Raw genomic sequence first — 19,469 nt, 5'->3', positions numbered from 1 at the left:
ACAAAAGGGGAAAGAACAACCATTCATATTAGAATTAAATGCTGCCAACATCATAGCATATTTGCCTCTTGTCCTTTTTATTTTTTTCAAGAAAAACCATTGTTGGAAAATAAATTAATGAAATATTGTAAGTATTTCAAACACTACAGAAATACAAAGATGAAAGTTAAAAATTTATCCCAAATCCTATCACCCAGCAAAAGCCTTCATCAATATAGATGAATGCCAAGGCAGCCTTCTTCTATACACAGACGTGACTGAGAAGCACAAGTGTTTTTATCAAAATGGGATTACACTATTTTAAAATAAAAAGTATAAAATTTACTTGTATTGAATTCAAAAAAAAATTTAATGTTTATTTATTACTTTGTATTGAATGTAACAAAAGGAAAAAGAAACTGAGGTGAAGTAGAATTATTGAACTTTAAATATATTTTCTTCATCACAAGAAGTATTTCCTAAAAGACCCCTCTAAGTTAAGAATAGGGATTATTAACAGTAAGTTAACAGGTTAGAATCATGTTTTTCAGTGACATGTTTCAGTTTAGACAGCACTGACATGACTCCCTCTTACAGAATACAAGGACATCAGTACTTTCTCTCATCGGCCCTACACTACCTCTGGGTTTGTTTATTATTATTATTCTCTTGTCCACGTTTATTACACCCACCTTCTGTTCTGAAACCATAATGCCTACAGGTGTTTTATATTACTTGTAGACTTACATCAAGCTAACCATTAATCATCTTATTCCTGAACTCTCTACCATATTTCATCAATAACCAAGATGCACATCTGTTTTCATTTTAACATCTGTGAAATCAGGACCCACCTTATAAAAGAGAATGTGAGAACAGCAAAACAACACAAAACAACAGAGTCTGAGAGCCTTTGGAGAAGACCTGGTGTAACAATGTATATTAGAAAATTTGGCCTTAAAGAGATAGCAGCTGAGAATGGATAAAGTCAGGAATGCACAAATGTATTCACACTGAAACTCAAAGAAGTTATTTTAATTCAGATGCCAGACAGAGGAAATTAACCTGAAGAAAAATGGTAATTCGCTACCTCAAGGTCTTGCTTTCCTAGGTTGTGGCCTGCAGACCACCTGCATCATTATTATGAGAGGCCGTTAAAAATGCAGATTCCTGTGCCCACCTCACACCCAGCCAACCAGAATCTTGGTGGGCCCTAAGAATCTGCATTTTCACAAACTTTACAAGTAATTCTTCAATATGCTGGAATTTGAGCTTCACCATGTAGATAACAGGAGGGATGGAATGGGTACCTGTTATTTTGACTACCCACGAGTATAGCCCTTTCCTCTCCCAGTTGTGGTTCAGACGAGTTCTGCTATGTTCTTAGTGATCCCACTCTGTTGGCCACAGCCAAATGAGCTGGGGAAAGGCACCTGTCCCTACCTGAACAATCAAAACTTTCCCTAGGATTTTGAAATTTGTATATTAGCTTTGGTCCCTCTCTGGAGGTAAAATTTACAATGTGAGTCTGAGATCTGCTGGCAGCCATGCAGAGGAAGCTAAAAGCTGGAGAGAGACGTAGTAAATTATATAGCTATATTCTGTCCCTGGTTCCAGCCATCTCTAAGGCACAGCATCCTCATAACTGGATTATGTGAATTGATTAATATTCTTTATTATTGTTGTTGTTATTACCGTTATTATTTTTTCCTTGATTTGGTTTGAGTTAGGTTTCTGTCAGTTATATCCTCCTGATACACCCTGGGACAAGCAGCTTTCCAAAAAAAATTTCAGCCAGAGAAAGAATAGTCTGTTGAATGAACCACTACAGTTCTATGGCGTAATATGGTGATTCTCATTTCTTAGATGAATAAATTAGCTACTTACATGAATTCAAAACAACACTGCCTTAAATAGGATATCCTGGCATATCACTGATGAAATCCTATGCCCTGAAGTATAGACAAACCTCACCGCTTTAGTCCACCTTCTTAAAAGCTGCCCTCACAGTCTAATCTTACAAACCCCCTCTTTAGATATATCTATCTCACCTAGTAGAGTTTTTGAGTATCTACTACATGCAAGCACTGTGCCAGGCACCTGGAAATGACTTATTCTAATAGCTCCTTCTTCATGGGGCTTATAATCTAGCAGGAGACATGAAACACATATAAATAATAATGACATGTGGCAATTTAAAATAAGTACCATAAATAGCATACAGAAGTTTATTATTTCTGTCATTTGCAACTAAAGAGTCCTAACTGATAAAGAAGGTATTCCAAGGCCTTATGGGAACAGGAGCATTTTAACACGTCAAAGAGTCTGATGGAGGGATGAGGGGAAAGGATATTTCAGGTGGACAGAATGAATGAATAACTGCACTGAGCTAGGGAAATACAAGGGCAGCGGTACAGTGTGGATGGAGGGTAAAGTGTGTAAAGGAAGGGAATAAGAGAGGAGGGGGCAGGTTAGGGCAGAACGGTGAGCACCTGAGATTTCACCTTCAGGGAGTGTGCAGTCTACCTTAACTCCACGCTTTGGTGGTATTATTTCCTGCTAATGTAAGCCTATCTCCTCAGGCTCAACCCACCCTTGATTCATCTCGAGATAAATCCCCACTTACTCCTAATTTTCCTTCTCCCAGATCATTTTTGCTAGATACCAATAGGTTATAAAGATCATAAGCCAATAAAGGAAATCCTCTGATAGAAAATATTCGACATACTATTTAGACTTTGTGGAAAGAATACCTCAAAATGCTCTATAAACACACCTGCTAATAGGACGTGTTTATATAGAAACATGTTTCCTAAAAAGATACATCTGCTAGGTGGGCTTTTTGTTAACTTCGTCATTGTTGTAGACCCTATACCTATCCCTTGCGAAGGCAAGGCCTGGCAAAAAGAACATGCTCAGTGATGAACAATTGATATGATCACTACATATCCGTAAATGTCTCTTATTCCTATCTTTCCTTCTTCAGAATCTCTATTTCAAGATACATCATTTTAGAAAAATTCTCAAATCTATGTAATTTTCAAACCCAAAGAAACAATGCACTTACTTTGTGACTCCATAGTCAATTCCAATTGTTGCAAGATATTTAGACACAAATCTTTTCTCACAGTAACGTTTTATGATACAGCTCTAAAAAACATAAAAATGCATTCTTTTAGTACATATACTCTGGAAACATACAAAATAAGCACAGTCCTTCATTATGGTTTCTTCATTCACCACAATGGGAAAGAAAGCATTTTCAAACAACTGAAACAAATGCTAAAAGTGAGAATTTTAAAGAAAAATTAAATATTCGTCCCTTAAAACCAAATATGTTTTCAGTTTAGTTCTCAGTCCTTGAGCTCTTTTGTTTAGAAGACTTACTCTTATGCTTTCAATGCCACCAAAATGTCTATGTTTAGCCTTGACCTTCTCAAAAGCAGATCGACATCTTCAAATACTATGGCTAGTTTGTACTGAGGTGTCCTGCTGTTCCCTCAAATTCAACATGTCCAAAAATGAACTAATCTTATACATAAAAACAGTTCATCCTGCTGACATCCTGGTTCTGTCAATAACACCACCATTTTCCCAACCACGGAGGATCAGAATCTTAAAGCCATGCTTGATTCTGAGCCTTTCTAAATCTTTTAAATGTTTCTTGCCTCTTTCTCCTCATTCCAATTCCCATTGACACCACTTTGGTTTAGATCCTCATCATCTACTCCTAGGCAATTGTAGGAAATTTTTGTATTGGTCTTTCTGCCTTCATTCCCTCCCAACCTCAGTCAATACTACACAGCACTGACATTACTTCACTTCCTTAACTCAAAACTCTTCAGTGGCTTCTCACTGCCAAGTTTGAAATCCAAATTCCTTTATCCTTTATTCAAGGTTCCCCATAATCTGGCCCTAATCTGTGTTCCTTGTCTAAACCTTTCTAATATATGCTTTCCATTTCTGCAAAACTCCCAGAGATCTGACTTCCTGACTTTCATCATTACTTTTTCCCTCTACTTGGAATGAGCTTTCTCCCTTCTTTACAAATCTTACTTATCTTTTAAGGCCCAGCCTACTGGAGCACCAGGTTGTAAGAGACCTTGCCTGCATCTGAACTCTTCTTGCACTTCACATACATGCTAATATAGACACACGTATTTTACACACACACACACACACACACACACCATCAGGCATACATTGCTTTGTATTGTCAATTATCATTTCACATGTGTATACTCCTCTTATCTCTTCAGCTAGAAAGTAAACTACTTGAGGACACACATCAGTATTTTACTTCTTTCTTTTGCTCAGTGCCAATGAAATTTGCTCGGTGCCAGTAGTAACAACCCTTAGCACTCGTGAAACTTCTAATTTACTTGGGAGTGCTAGTAATGAAGTTTATTCTGCTCAAATCCTTCCCTGATGAACGTTAACCTAAATTAAACAGGACGGTCAATTTAAAAAGCAGTTAATAAGCTTATTGTGAACCGAAAGAAAAACTTCTTTGGAGTGACTACTGCTAACAGGCTACACTTTTAAAAGCATTTTACAGCTTGAGGGAAGCCTGGGTGGCTCAGTCGGTTGAGCAGCCGACTTCAGCTCAGGTCATGACCTCACTGAGGGTCTGTGAGTTCGAACCCCGCGTCGGGCTCTGTGCTGACAGCTTGGAGCCTGCTTTGGATTCTGTGTCTCCCTCTCTCTGCCCCTCCCCTGCTCATGCTCTGTCTCTCTCTGTCAAAATAAATAAATATTTTTAAAAAAAAAATAAAAGCATTTTACAGCTTGAAAGCATTTCACAAATGTTTTCTCTCACAATAGCCTATGAAAATGAATATGGCCTTTTTCTAAATGATTCATGAATTAAGGGGCCTGGCAGTTCTTTAACTCCAGTACACTGTTTAAACACTAGTTCTAAGAGGTTAACGAGACACACATTTAAGTAATTGTATTAATAACCACTCCCTATAACACAAAGAGACAGGGTCCTTAAGATCATATAAACCAAGTAACATAGAATTTTTTGCTTTCACTATTTTTCTTAAATATATTTTTAGGCACTTTTGCAGAACAACTATCTGAGAAGAAATACTCAAAATATGAAAAAGAGGAATGGGGTGGGGCAGTACAAAGAGGAGGCAATCCGCCTTAACAGATATTAAAATATAGTCTGAAACCAATCAAGACAGTATGATATTGGCATAATAGACAAATAGACAAATAGGTCAGTAGAACAGAAGAGACAGCCCAGAAATAGATCCCATTCAAAGAAGAAATTTAAAAGGTGACAGGGGTGATATTTCAAATCAAGGGGAGGTATGCCTGAGCGGTTCAGTTGGTAGAACATCCAACTCTCGATTTCGGCTCAGGTCACGGTCCCAGTGTCCTAGGATCAAGCCCCACATCCAGCCCCATGCTGAGTGTGGAGCCTGGTTGGGATTCTCTCTCTTTCCTTCTGCCCCTCTCCCCTACTTGTGTGTGCGGTCTCTCCCTCTCTCTCTCTCTGTCTCTCTCTCTCTCAAATAAAAAAATAAAGTCAAGGGAAAAAGAATGATTTATTTAGTAAAATGCCACTTGCACAAGTTGGGCCCTTAACTTCTCTAAATACAAAAATAAATTCAGATGAACTTGTGATTTCAATATTTAAAAATGAAACAAAAATTTCAGAAAAAATGTGCAACATATGTACAACCTTAAGGAAACATTTTCAACCAAGAAAGGAAATACAAGAACCACAAAGAAAGGACAGGCACACTTGAATATATAGAAATAGTAATAATAATAGCAATTATATGGAGAAATATATGTAAAAATATTAAAAGGCAAATAACATACCCAGACAAATAGTCATTATTCATATGACCAGCAAAAAGTTATTATCTCTGATATCCCTGAACCAGAAAAATTGATAAGATACATCATCCAATAGAAAAATGGGTAGGGAGTATAAATTGGGCACTATCCAGAAGAGCAAATCCAAATATCCAGTAAGTATATGAAAAGGTGCTCACCTTCATCTGTAGTCCATGAAATGCAAATTAAAATAATACTTCTCACTAACCAGACTGGGAGTCATTAAAAGAATGACGATACCTGTGTTGGCAGGACTACGGGAAATAGGGCAACTGCATACTACTGGTACAATTTCTTGAAGAGCAATTGGCAATAGCTACTAAATAGCTACTCAGCATTCTACCCCTGGGAATCTGTCTATAGAAATTAGAGGACCAGTATTTAAGTGTGTGTGTTGTCAGCACAGAGTCCAACTCAGGACTCAATCTCACAAACCGTGAGATCATGACCTGAGCCAAAATCAAGAGTTGGATACTTAACCGACTGAGCCACCCTTATGTTTTGAAGGAAAAAAAAAAAACCCTATTGTTATTTTAACTAGAACTGAATTGTAGGTTATTTTAAAGAACTGACATCTCTAAAATGTCGAGTGATCCTAATTAAGGGAAAAGTACATCTTTCCATTTGCCTGAGTAATTTTATGTCCCTTTGTAGAGTTTGACATTTTTCTTCATATAGGTCTTACCTGTTTGTTCTTAAGTTTAAACCTAGGCACTTTATTTTGGCTGTTATTGTAAATTAAAATAGTTTTTCAATTCAACATTAAAACATATAATTTGATGGGGCGCCTGGGTGGCTCAGTCGGTTGAGCGTCAGACTTCGGCTCAGATCATGATCTCGCGGTCTGTGAGTTCAAGCCCCACATCAGGCTCTGTGCTGACAGCTCAGAGCCTGGAGCTTGTTTCAGATTCTGTGTCTCCCTCTCTCTCTGCCTGCTTGCTTGCTTGCTCTTTCTCTCTCACTCTCTCTCAAAAATAAAACATTAAAAAAGATTTTTTTTTAATTTTTTAATGTTTATTTTTGACAGAGAGAGAGAGAGACAGAGCATGAGGGTGGGAGAGGCAGAGAGAGAGGGAGACAGAATCTGAAGCAGGCTCCAGGCTCTGAGCTGTCAGCACAGAGCCCGATGCGGGGCTCGAACTCACAGACCGCGAGATCATGACCTGAGCTGAAGTCAGACGCTCAACTGACTGAGCCACCCAGGCGCCCCAAAAAAGATTTTAAAAAACATGTAATTTGATATAGGAAAGCTATTAATTTCTGTATATTAATTTTGCCTTATTGAATTTTCTTATTCTTTCTAAAAGCTTTTCAAGTTAATTTTCTTTGGGTTTCCAGATAAATAATCATATCATTTGCAAATAACAATAATTTTGCCTTCTCCTTTCCAGTTATTTTATACTTTATTTCTTTCTCTTGTCTAATCACATTGGCCAATAAATCTAGGGCAATGTTAAATAAATGTGATACTTGTCATTTTGGGGTATTTTTAATGTTGGACCATTTAGCATAGGAAAATTACAGAAATGATGCATGCTTACTTAGCCAGATTATTATTAAGCCTTTTAGAGGCTGTATTCTTTTATTTTTAATGCCTGGCACATAGTTGATGTTCAACAAATGTTAACTTTACAGTGACTGCTATGTTAATACTTACATACATATATGCAAATACATAAATAGCACAGGATAATGCTAAATGGAAAGAAAAGGCACTAATAAACATTTACTGAACATCAACTATGTGTAGGGCACTGGCCTAAACACTTCCATTAATGGCTCTTTTGGGATATAGATCCTACTGGAGTTGATTTTGACAGCATACAATGATAGAGAACTGCAGTAGACTGTGAGGACCCAAGTTCTAATCTGGTCTCTGCCATTGATTTGATGACCTTGGGAAGTTCTTAACCAACAGCTTCCACTTACCCAGAAGGGGAGAGGAGACAATTTAGGTGAAGAGGAGGCAGTTTAAAATTCACTTGGGGGACAGCCTCGGGTCTCTTTCTCATCCTCCTTCCACCCCCCCTCCACACACACACTAGGGGAGAGCTTTATACCCAGTACATCCAGAAGAAAGGCAGTGGAACTACGGCTTTGGAGAGAATGAATATAATGAAACCACCAGAAATAAAAACAAAACCAACACACAAAACAAAATAATGCAGGCTCCTTGACATCCACTGCACTTCCCCCGTGAAAAATGTCAGTATCAGCTACGCTCTTGCAATGTAGATTCTGGGCTCCGTATCTGCAGAGCAACATTTTACAAGCTCCAATCCTCACATGCACCCCAGTAAGTTCCCTCAGGCTCCCAAGCACTGCTGGGGTAACTAAACTTTTATTCTCTTAAGGACCTCTTAAGTCCTGGACAGGTCACCTAGAACGAAGATAGGCAGACGATCTTACATAAGGACCTAGGCCCCTTTAATCTTTTTGGGATACATTCAAGGGCTAGCGGCCATATGAGACACCTTCTTATGGAGCGTGACGTCGGTGGAGGTGGGGGCAAACGAAAGGTCAAAAAGGTCACGAGAGTTTTCCTCACCCAGGCGCATCCCCTAGGAGGAGACCTGGGCCTGCTCAGGGGCGGGGAGGAGGCTGGGCCCCGGGCTGTTGAGTGGCCGCCCTCCCAGCCAATCGGCAGGTCGTCCCGCCGCGCTGAGGTCCCGCCCCTCCCAGCGCGGTACTCACTTTTCCCACCTCAGCGTTGCCCATGGAGATGACTTTGATGCGCAGGGACTTGCTGGGCTCCTTCCGCTTCGGCATGTTAGCCTCCATTGCCCTCGCTCTCTCGGGGCCACCCGCCTCGGTATCTCCTTGTTCACCAGGCTGGCCCGTCCCTCAGGCCTCCTCGTCCAATGGCGGAACCGCTGCTATCGTCACCGCCCCAGCTCCGCGGCTCGCCATCCCCGCCGCTGCCTAGCAGCGGGCGCGGGCGGTTGGGAGCTCTGGGAACTGGGGGTGGGAGAAGAGAGTCTCGCGATGCTAGAAAGGGGCGGTGTGACGTCATCACCGGGCTCTAGAGGCGAGGTTTTGATTACCTGTTCCCAGGAGTCGCGCCCACGCGCGGCGCCGAGTCCCTCGGCAGGAAGTCAGGCTGGGTTTACCCTGAGAGCGCGGTTGGTTTTCAGGGGCGCCAGGACAGCGGCATCTGTTAACGTTTGCAGCCGAGTGGTAGAAATGTATTGGCAGTTTGGGGCAGATCCTCCGGCTTGGAGTATTTAGAATGGTGGGTCCAGGCCCAGTCCCGCTAAAAATTCGAAGTAGACCATAGGGGTGTTATTTTCTGAATTCTTCCGTCCCGTATAAGCCCGTCTACACTACTCGTCCCCCATCCCATACTATGTTTCTCTTGCTCGGGCTCGTAGAGAGACAAGTCAGGAGCCGGGAGAAGTCGGGAAGTTAGGGCTCAGGTTTTGGAAGAGGGGCGTTAGGCAAAATCTGAAACCCGTTGCTATCGTTAAAAAAAAAAAAAAAAGGTTGTCCATTTGGTAGTCTGGGTTTTATTTTAGTCATTGCTCTTTTATTCCAGAGTTCTCTGTCGGAAGAAAACTCAAACAAGATGTTTCTTACACTCCTCCAGTTCTAGGATGGTCTGTGTGATTGTACCTATATGCTCCTTCATTTTTCCTTTCCCTCCCATTCACAGACTTAAACCCCATCATCTGTGCACACCTTCCCTGATAATATGACAGTAGAATAATAATAAATCCTAAGAACCACTTTTCTAGTCTCATTCCAGAGGATGAGAAAAGCATCTGCTTGGTTAAAAAACAGCATAAAATGTATGAGAGGAACAGGGATTTTTTAAGTCATTATCTTGGGTTACAGAAAGTAAATAGAACTTGACAAGTGATTATTTAGCGCCCTGAAAAAGAATGGCTGCCAATTTCTGAGTAAATTACAAGGTCAAAAGTAACATTATTTCTGTTCTCAGATAGCTTTAAGCATCATAAAAGAAATACATTGTAGGAAGACAGTGAATAAAGCCTCAAAATTTCTTAGCTATCATAAGTCAGATTTTCAAACATTTTATTTCTTTTAATTCAAAAAAAATTTTTTTTAATGTTTATTTATTTTTGAAGGAGAGAGAGGCAGAGCATGAGCAGAGGAAGAGCAGAGAGAGAGGGAGACACAGAATCTGAAGCAGGCTCTGAGCTGTTGGCACAGAGCCCAACGCGGGGCTTGCACCCACAAACTGTGAGATCATGACCTGAGCTGAAGTCCATCGCTTAACCAACTGAGCCACCCAGGTGCCCCTCAAATATTTTATTTTTAAATGATTAAAAAAAGGTTTTTTTAATGTTTATTTTTGAGAGAGAGAGAGATAGAATGTGAGTGTGGGAGGTGCAGTGAGAGAGGGAGACACAGAATCTGAAGCACACTCCAGGCTCTGAGCTGTCAGCACAGAGCCCATCCTGGGGGGTGAACTCAGGAGCTGTGAGATCATGACCTGTGCCAAAGTTCCACGCCTAAGCCTAACCAGCTGAGCCACTCAGGCGGCCCAAAACAAATTATTTTTAAGAAAGAAGCTTACTCTGAGATGTATTTATAATCAACCAGAAAACTTCATTTAATGAAACTTCTAGGATTTTTTACAACCGTGAAATAGAAGTCCTGGTTAGAATTTTGATAAAGTTCAAAATAATTGGATTTATACTCATTTTTCACAAATCTAGAAGGTGATCTCTCAGCGTAATTTAATAAATCAAATCAATACACATCTATTTCTTTGCTAGTTCACCTTGGGCCCTGTAATAGAACTGGTGTTATGAAAGAATAACTGCAAAATGTCAAATTTTCAATTATTAAAAGACTGATTAGATATGATACTATTAGGCATATGGGCAGTAAAATTTGCCAAAGATTAAAATTTATTACCATTTTTTTCATATTGATGTTCCTGAGGTTAGAAAACATAATAAACATATTTTCTACTGGGTGTATTAAATTAGTTTGGAATCAAAAAACAAGAAAGTTAGCTCTCTTTTCCAGTCTTTAATACAAAAAGAAAAATGGGATTAGCTATGTATAGTGTGAACTTGGAAAGTGGGGGTTAGAAACATGAGCTCTGCAGTTGGCCCTGGGTAAAGTTTATTTATTTTGAGAGAGAGACAGAGTGTGTTAGCAGGGAAGGGGAAGAGAGGGAGGGAAAAAGAGAATCCCAAGCAGGCTCTGTGCTGTAAGGAGCACGGAGCTCAATCTCACAAACCCATGAGATCGACACCTGAGCTGAAATCAAGAGTCTGACACTTAACCGACTGAGCCACCCAGGCACCCCCATGTTTTTTTATTTTTGTGTATTAAAGATTTCACATATTTTAAAGGTGTATATTTAAAGTAAATTATGAAATATGTTGGGCATAAAATGTAGAAAGAATAATATAATGAATACCTATGTATCCACCATACAGCTTAGCAAAATATCACTGATACTATATCATATTCTTTCCCAATACATCCTCCCTCTTTATAAAAGCTTGCAACTGTCTGAATTGGTGCTTTTAATTTCCAGTCATTTAAAAATTGCTTCACTGCATACGTATATACACCTTAAAATGTAGTATTGTGTTGCATTTTTAAAAATCTTTTATTTTGAAGTAATTTCACTCAAAAAAGCTTTAGGAATAGCAAAAAAATAAAATCTTGTATACCCTTTATCTAGATTCATCAGTTGTTAACATTTACTATATCAACCGTGCCCACTGTCTGTATATTCATATATATACACATGTTTTTCTGAATAATTTGAGATTAATTTGCAGGCATGTTTCTTTATCCATAAATACTTCAATGTGTATTTCCTGAAAGCAAGGACTTTCTCTTATGTAGTCATACTGTATTTATCAAAATCAGAAAATGTAACAGTGTAACAGTAACACTGTTATCTAATCCTATGGTTCTCAAACTGTGCACTGGGGTGCCACACAGCCTCACAGGGTTATCCAAGGGGATATCTGTGGGATAATTTACATTCTAAGTTTTCAAGGCAAACAAAATGAAATCTAAGACTATGCAAAACTACTAGCTCGAGGTTGTTTACAATTTCAACAATAGGTGGCACCATATTCCTTGGATATATCATATATTTAGGAAGCTGGATTTTTCCATGGTTGTGATAAAAAAGCAAGTACAGCACAAAAATCAATGTGAAACAGGAAATGAGGGTGCTCTTGTCCAATCTGATTCTAAGGTTTGAGAAGTTGTACAGTGTCCAACAGGTGCACAAATCCCATTAGTAATTGTGGTTAAGATGAAATAAAACTTTCAATTTATGTGTATTATTTTTTCAAATGGCAGCTAAATTGTTAGGGCATAAATATTTAATATGTTGTTTGAACCTGGATATTTCTCTTGACCAAGGAACACTATGAAAAAAATTACTGTGATACTAAGGGTGCCTTGAACCGAGAACATTTGGGAAACTGGGATCAAAACCACAGTTCATATTCAAATTTCACCATTTGTACCAGTGAAATCCATTATAGCTCTGTTCCCCTGTTCCCCAGTCTGAAGTCTAATCCAGCATCATTTAGTTGTGATGTATCTTTATTCTTCTCTTACCTAGTATCGTTCCTTAGCTTGTATCTTCCAAAATGACAGTTATTTTTGCAATATCCTTCAGTTTGTGTTTGTCTGGTATACTCTTATGATTAGATTTAGTAAGGTTTGGCTGACATACCACAGGAAAGACATTATGTAGTTTTAAGGTTATCATATTAGAAAATTGGTGATGTCAATTTGTTCCACTTATTAATAATGTTAACTTTAGTTAAGGTGTAGTGTTAACTAGGTTAATCCACAATAAAGTTACTTTTTTCCATTTATAATAAGTAACTATAAGGGAGCACTTTGAAATTATATAGATATTCTTTCTCCGCTGGACTTTCACAAATTTTCAGAGGTCAACAAGGATTCATGACTGGAGAGATTTTTATGATGATGAATGCAAAATGGTGATTTTTTTTAACTCCATCATTTCTCCTACATTTATTAATTGGTAGTCTAAGGGAAAGCTTTCCTTTCTCATTCATTTATTTATTAATTTATATCAGGATGCGCTCATATATACTTATTTTACTCAATGAATACTCTGTTAATACTATTTATTTTGATGCTAAAGCTGGCTCTTATGTCTTTTTGATATGTTCCTACCTTTTGTTTTGAGTATTTCCTTGCTTCCTGGCACAGCAATGAGCCCTAGATCCCTAGGTCCTTTTAGTGGAGAATGGTATTTAGAAACCAAGATCTGGATGCTAGGTGTGTTCATTGATCCGGGTGCCCTTGCTCTGGGCCCTTTCAGTTGACTAAGCCAAAATATGTATACATGTATACGTGTATATACATGTACATACGTGTATATATATACACATACAGTATGTATGTGTATATATATACACGTATGTACATGCATTTAAATTCATATGTTAAAACATAGTTCCACTGATATCCCCAATGCATGTTAGCATAACAATTCATTCTAGTCTTCCCCCTTTCCATATTTATAACTCTCTACTTTGACGGTGAGAAATCTGGCTCTTGTTACCTTCAATATATTTGTCCAACCCACAGTACACAGGAAGTAGTTTCAGAATTGCTAGTCCATACCATTTCAAAAAATAGAAACATTTCAAACTAGAATTCCATATTTGTTTATAGCCATTTTTGTCTTAAACTGACAAATACAGTGTTTCATTTAGTTTCATATAGTATAAGTATTATGTTTAAAAGTTAATTGGGTTAATCCTTTTTTCCCCTCTTTAGTTTGGTTAGAGTTTTCATTTGAAATGCAGTTAAGTTCATTTGTTTCTGTTTGTACTTTAGTTTTTTCCCGTTTGTTACTGCTGACTTTACTAATCTGTTTGAACAGATAAAACATTAATGTAGTTTCAAAAGTCAAAATGATACAAATTGGTGTACTCAGAAAAGTGTTACTTTCACCCCCATCCCAATCCTCTTCCCTCTTCCTACCTACCTTCTGGGGGCCACCAATCACTCTAGAATCTGTTTATTCTTTCTTATGTTTCTTTTTATAAAAAGTAAGCAGTTACATGAATATATTCTTATTCATCCTTTCTTACACAAAAGCGTGTGTGTTCTTTGAACTTTTTTTTTTTCACTTAACAATATACCCTAGAAAGCACCCCATAGTAGTTCACAAAGATCATGCTCATTCTTTTTTATAGCTACACAGTACAATACTTCATTGTGCAGATATGCCATGTTTTTTTCAATAAATATATTTATGAACATTTATGTATTTTCCATATTGTTGGGGGTATGTCTTTAGAGTAAATTTCTTTTTTTTTTAATTTTTTTTTTAACGTTTATTTATTTTTGAGACAGAGAGAGACAGAGCATGAACAGGGGAGGGGCAGAGAAAGAGGGAGACACAGAATCTGAAACAGGCTCCAGGCTCTGAGCTGTCAGCACAGAGCCCGACGCGGGGCTCGAACTCATGGACCGTGAGATCATGACCTGAGCCGATGTCGGATGCTTAACCGACCAAGCCACCCAGGCGGCCCTTTAGAGTAAATTTTTGAAAAAAAACAGAATTACTGGGTCAAAGGTAAATGCATAGTTAGTTTTGTTATATATTACCAAATTCTGTAAGGTAACATTTTGAGAAATTTTGCATCAATATTCTTTTTTTTTTAATGTATGAAATTTATTGTCAAATTGGTTTCCATACACACCCAGTGCTCATCCCAAAAGATGCCCTCTTCAATGCCCATCACCTACCCCCCCCCCCCTCCCATCAACCCTCAGTTTGTTCTCAGTTTTTAAGAGTCTCATGCTTTGGCTCTCTCCCACTCTAACCTCTCTCTCTCTCTTTTTTTTTTCCTTCCCCTCCCTCTTGGGTTTTTCTTAAGTTTCTCAGGATCCACATAAGAGTGAACACATATGGTATCCGTCTTTCTCTGTATGGCTTGTTTCACTTAGCATCACACTCTCCAGTTCCATCCATGTTGCTACAAAGGGCCATATTTCATTCTTTTTCATTGCCACGTAGTACTCCATTGTGTATATAAACCACAATTTCTTTATTCATTCATCAGTTGATGGAAATTTAGGCTTTTTCCACAATTTGGCTATTGTTGAGAGTGCTGCTATAAACATTGGTGTACAAGTGCCCCTCTGCATCAGTACTCCTGTATCTCTTGGGTAAATTCCTAGCAGTGCTACTGCTGGGTCCTAGGGTAGGTCTATTTTTAATTTTTTGAGGAACCTCCACACTGTTTTCAAGAGCGGCTGCACCAGTTTGCATTCCCACAAACAGTGCAAGAGGGTTCCTGTTTCTCCACATCCTCGCCAGCATCTATAGTCTCCTGATTTGTTCATTTTGGCCACTCTGACTGGCGTGAGGTGATATCTGAGTGTGGTTTTGATTTGTATTTCCCTGATGAGGAGCGACGTTGAGCACCTTTTCATGTGCCTGTTGGCCATCCAGATGTCTTCTTTAGAGTAGTGTCTATTCATGTTTTCTGCCCATTTCTTCACTGGATTTTTTGTTTTTCTGGTGTGGAGTTTGGTGAGCTCTTTATAGATTTTGGATACTAGCCCTTTGTCCGATATGTCATTTGCAAATATCTTTTCCCATTCCGTTGGTTGCCTTTTAGTTTTGTTGATTGTTTCCTTTGCTGTGCAGAAGCTTTTTATCTTCATGAGGTCCCGATAGTTCATTTTTGCTTTTAATTCCCTTGCCTTTGGGGATGTGTCAAGTAAGAAATTGCTGCATCTGAGGTCAGAGAGGTTTTTTCCTGCTTTCTCCTCTAGTGTTTTGATGGTTTCCTGTCTCACATCCAGATCCTTTATCCATTTTGAGTTTATTTTTGTGAATGGTGTAAGAAAGTGGTCTAGTTTCATTCTTCTGCATGTTGCTGTCCAGTTCTCCCAGCACCATTTGTTAAAGAGACTGTCCTTTTTCCATTGGATATTCTTTCCTGCTTTGTCAAAGATTAGTTGGCCATACTTTTGTGGGTCTAGTTCTGGGGTTTCTATTCTATTCCATTGGTCTATTCAATATTCTTAATTAAAATTGGAATTAAATAATATTCTTAAATAATATAATAATGAATTAAGTAATTTTGTGCTACCTTAGCTGGTTTAAATATTCATGTCATACTTGCTTCATAAAAAACATTTGGAAATTTTGTCTCATTTTCCATGCTCTGGAATAATTTATGTGACAGAATTCATACACTTGCAATAGTAGAGAGAATAATGTAATCGGCGCTCCATGTATTCGCTTCCCAGCTTCAGCTACAGCAACAATATCAGTTGTTTTTAAGAAAGGGAGATTATCCTCCATGGGCCAGACCTAATCAAGTGAGTCCTTAAATGGACTGGCTTCTTCTGGCAAGAGATATTCAAAAGAGTGAGAGGGATTCAACATGAGGGGGGTTCTCCATTGCTGGCTTTGAAGACGGAAGGTGCCACACAGCAAGGACCTAAGAGTGGCCTCTCAGAGCTGAGAGTGACCCCTAGCCAACAGCTAGCAAAAACATGGGCACCTCAATCCTAGGTAACTGAATTCAGCCAAAACCTACATGAGATGGGAAAGAGCTCCTGAGCCCCAGATGAGAACATAGCTCTCTGATATCTTGACGTGAGATTTCTGGCCTACGGAACCTAGCTATTCCACGCCTGGAACTGTGAGATGTTAAATGCCTGTTGTTTGAAGCTGTTAAATGTGTGGCAATTTGTTATATGGCAATAGAAAACTAATAATGAAAAATGAAACACTTTTATCTCCAGATTCCATTTCTTGAGAAGTTCTGCTCTGGTACGGCAACACAAGTCCTTATAGACCGACACTCCCACTGATAACTATAAACTCTGGGAAAAATGCAAAACAACTATCTGGAGCTTCTGAAGAGTAATAAAAATCAGATAGATGGTTGAGGGGGGAAGTAACAACCTTGGAAAAATGACTGGCATGGGATGAGTTTCTCCTGAGCAATATAAGGACCTGAGAACACACCAACTCTGATTGGCCCTTTCTGTCTTACCCACTAGTGTATAGGATTTTAGTTCTGAGCCTGCACTAGACCGTATCAAAGGACGTGGATATTAGGATACTACAAAGACTTCTACACGCTCATTCTACTACCATCCCAAGGACTGTGTGGCAGTTTGCATTTTCCAAATATGACTGAAACACTATCTACCATCCCATAGGATTTTTTTTTTTACTTTGGTAAAATTAAAACATACATAGAATTTACCATTCTCACCATTTTTATGTGTACAGTTTGGTGGCATTAAGTATGTTCACACTGTCGTACAACCATTAGCACCATCCATCTCCAGAACCTTTTCATCTTCTCAAACTGAAACTCCGTACTCATTCTAATTCCCCATCTTTCCTCCCCCTAGCTCATGGCAACTGCCATTTCACTTCTGTCTCTGTGTCTCATATGAGTGGAATCATACAGCTGTTTGTCCTCTTGTGACTGACTTATTTCACTTAGCATGATGACTTCAAGGTTCCCACATGACATTCTTAACAATGGGACTGACATTCTTCCCCTTGATGGGGGTGGGAGGTCTATGTTCCCTCTCCCTTGAACCTGGGCAGTCCTGGAACTGGTGTAAGTGACATTACGACGCTTTGAAAACTAATACAAGATGATGCACATTCTAATTTTCTTGGAATGCTCACATTTCGAATTGAGACATCAACTGTAAAGAAGCCCCAGCAGTTCATAGAGAGGCCCGCACAGAGAGGAGCAGAGGCCCTCCACACCCACCCACAAGCACAGCTGAGTTCCCATATGCCAACCAGCACCAACTTGCCAGCCATGGGATTGAGCCATCTTGAAAGTGCCAAGGCAATGAAACAAGGATGCCGGCAAGAAGTGGAACGTAGCAATTAAGAAATATATAGCAGGTGATACTCAGTAATATAGACAGGTAGAAAATTGCCATTCATCCCCCGAAGGAATCTGAGCTCAGAGCAAGGTGCCAATTTGGGGGGAGACGTCCTGGGATACCAGGTGAATTAAAGAAAGAGCTCAAATGCCATCTTCCTTCCTTCTTGGAATGCCAAGTTCATTTGAACCCCCTTGGCCTTTATACTTAGTTTCCTTCTTCCTAAAATGTTCTTCCTCAGATCTCCAGGTGCTCTAGCCATACTGGTCCGGCTGCTCCCCAGGAAAGAGAGACTTTGGCACAAACCAATGTTTACACCTACATACCTAGATGCAGTTAATGGCACTCAATTGCCTAATAACAAGTTTAAGAAAGAAAGAAGGGAAGGGAATGACAAGAAATAGGAGCAAAGAAGGAAAGAAATCTCTAGGGCTATGCCATAGGACTCTGCTTTTTGCCTAGTTCTTGTTAGCAGTTCAGGTCAAGATATAGCAGAGAGGTTGACAAGACTTGTGGATAATCATAAAGAAATAGGAACTCTGCTGATTGTGTTGGAAAGGAAATCTTAAATGACCAATCTGCTACTGATTGGTCACACATATCAGCAGCCTGATGTAATTTTAACATTTTGCAAAGTCCATCAAATTACTGATGTCCACATGTCTCTGGGACTGAATTGCTTTGTCACAGGGTAGATGTATTTTCAGCTTTGGTAGATGGTACCAAACAGTTTTTCAAAGTAGGCTTTATCAATTTATACTCACCAACAGTGAATGAGAGTTCCTGTTCTTCCAAATTCTCGTTGGCCTTCAATTTTATCAGTTCAAGTCTTGCCCCTCTTATAGGTTTGTATTAGTATCTAATTATAGTTGTAATTTGTCTATGCCTGATGACTAATGAGGTTGGGTGCCTTTTCAGCTGTTTACAGGCCATTTCCTTTTATATGAAGTGTCTGTTCAATCATCTTGTCCAATGTTTTATTGAGTTGTTTATTTTTTCTTATTGATTTTTAACTCTTTATATATTCTAGATATATATCCTCTATCAGGTATATACAGCTTGTACAAGAATATTTGTAGCAGTACCGTAAATAGTAGTTGAAACCTGGAAGCAACTCATTTGTCCAGCCATGGCAGAATGGATACATACATAAATAGTGGTATATTCCTATAATGGAATGCTATACTATTGCTATGCAAACTATACTACTGGGAAACCTATACTATTACTATACAATACTACTGGTATGTATCTCGTAAATATAATATTGATTTCAAAAAGCTAAGCACAGGGGCGCTTGGGTGGCTTAGTCGGTGAAGCATCCAACTTCAGCTCAAGTCATGATCTCACGGTTCGTGTCAGCTGTGCTGACAGCTCAGAGCCTGGAGCCTGCTTCAGATTCTGTGTCTCCCTCTCCCTCTGCCCCTCCCTCTGCTTGCGTGCTCTCTCTCTCTTTCAAAAATAAATAAACATTAAAAAAAAAAACCTTTTCAAGAGGGTAAACACAAAAAAGTATTACTGGATGATCCATTTATATAAAATTCAAGAACAGATAAGACTTATCAGTGATACTAGGAGTCAGGATTCTGGTTATCTTTGGGCATAGTGAATGAAAAGGGGTGTAAAGAGGGTTTCTGGATGCCGGTCATGTTTCCTATCTTGATCTGGGTGGTAGTCACATAGGTGTGTGCACATTGTGAAAATTCCCTGGGCTACACACTAGGCACTTTAGTATGTTACACTTCCATATAAAAAAA

The 19,469-nt window shown here is 39.0% G+C and overlaps 1 protein-coding gene across 4 annotated transcripts in view; it reads right to left on the bottom strand.

The window, feature by feature from the left end:
- DNAJC27 (DnaJ heat shock protein family (Hsp40) member C27) overlaps positions 1-8,793 on the bottom strand; it is a 52,229-nt gene extending 43,436 nt beyond the window's left edge. For 3 of the 4 annotated variants that reach the window (XM_042982361.1, XM_042982360.1, XM_007088932.3), the window contains exons 1-2: positions 8,530-8,793; positions 3,047-3,129 (exon numbers count right to left, since the gene is read on the bottom strand). In XM_042982361.1, the coding sequence (XP_042838295.1) occupies positions 3,047-3,129; positions 8,530-8,616 (170 nt within the window). In that variant the 5' untranslated portion in view covers positions 8,617-8,793. The remainder of the gene's footprint in view (positions 1-3,046; positions 3,130-8,529) is intronic. The other variant, XM_007088933.3, reaches the window with a different exon arrangement.
- Positions 8,794-19,469: the final 10,676 nt, after the last annotated feature.

This window comes from Panthera tigris, chromosome A3 (genome assembly GCF_018350195.1).
Source record: "Panthera tigris isolate Pti1 chromosome A3, P.tigris_Pti1_mat1.1, whole genome shotgun sequence".
Classification (NCBI taxonomy): domain Eukaryota; kingdom Metazoa; phylum Chordata; class Mammalia; order Carnivora; family Felidae; genus Panthera; species Panthera tigris.
The sequence above is the reverse complement of the archived record's forward strand: the minus strand, read 5'-3'. Positions and strand labels throughout refer to the sequence as shown.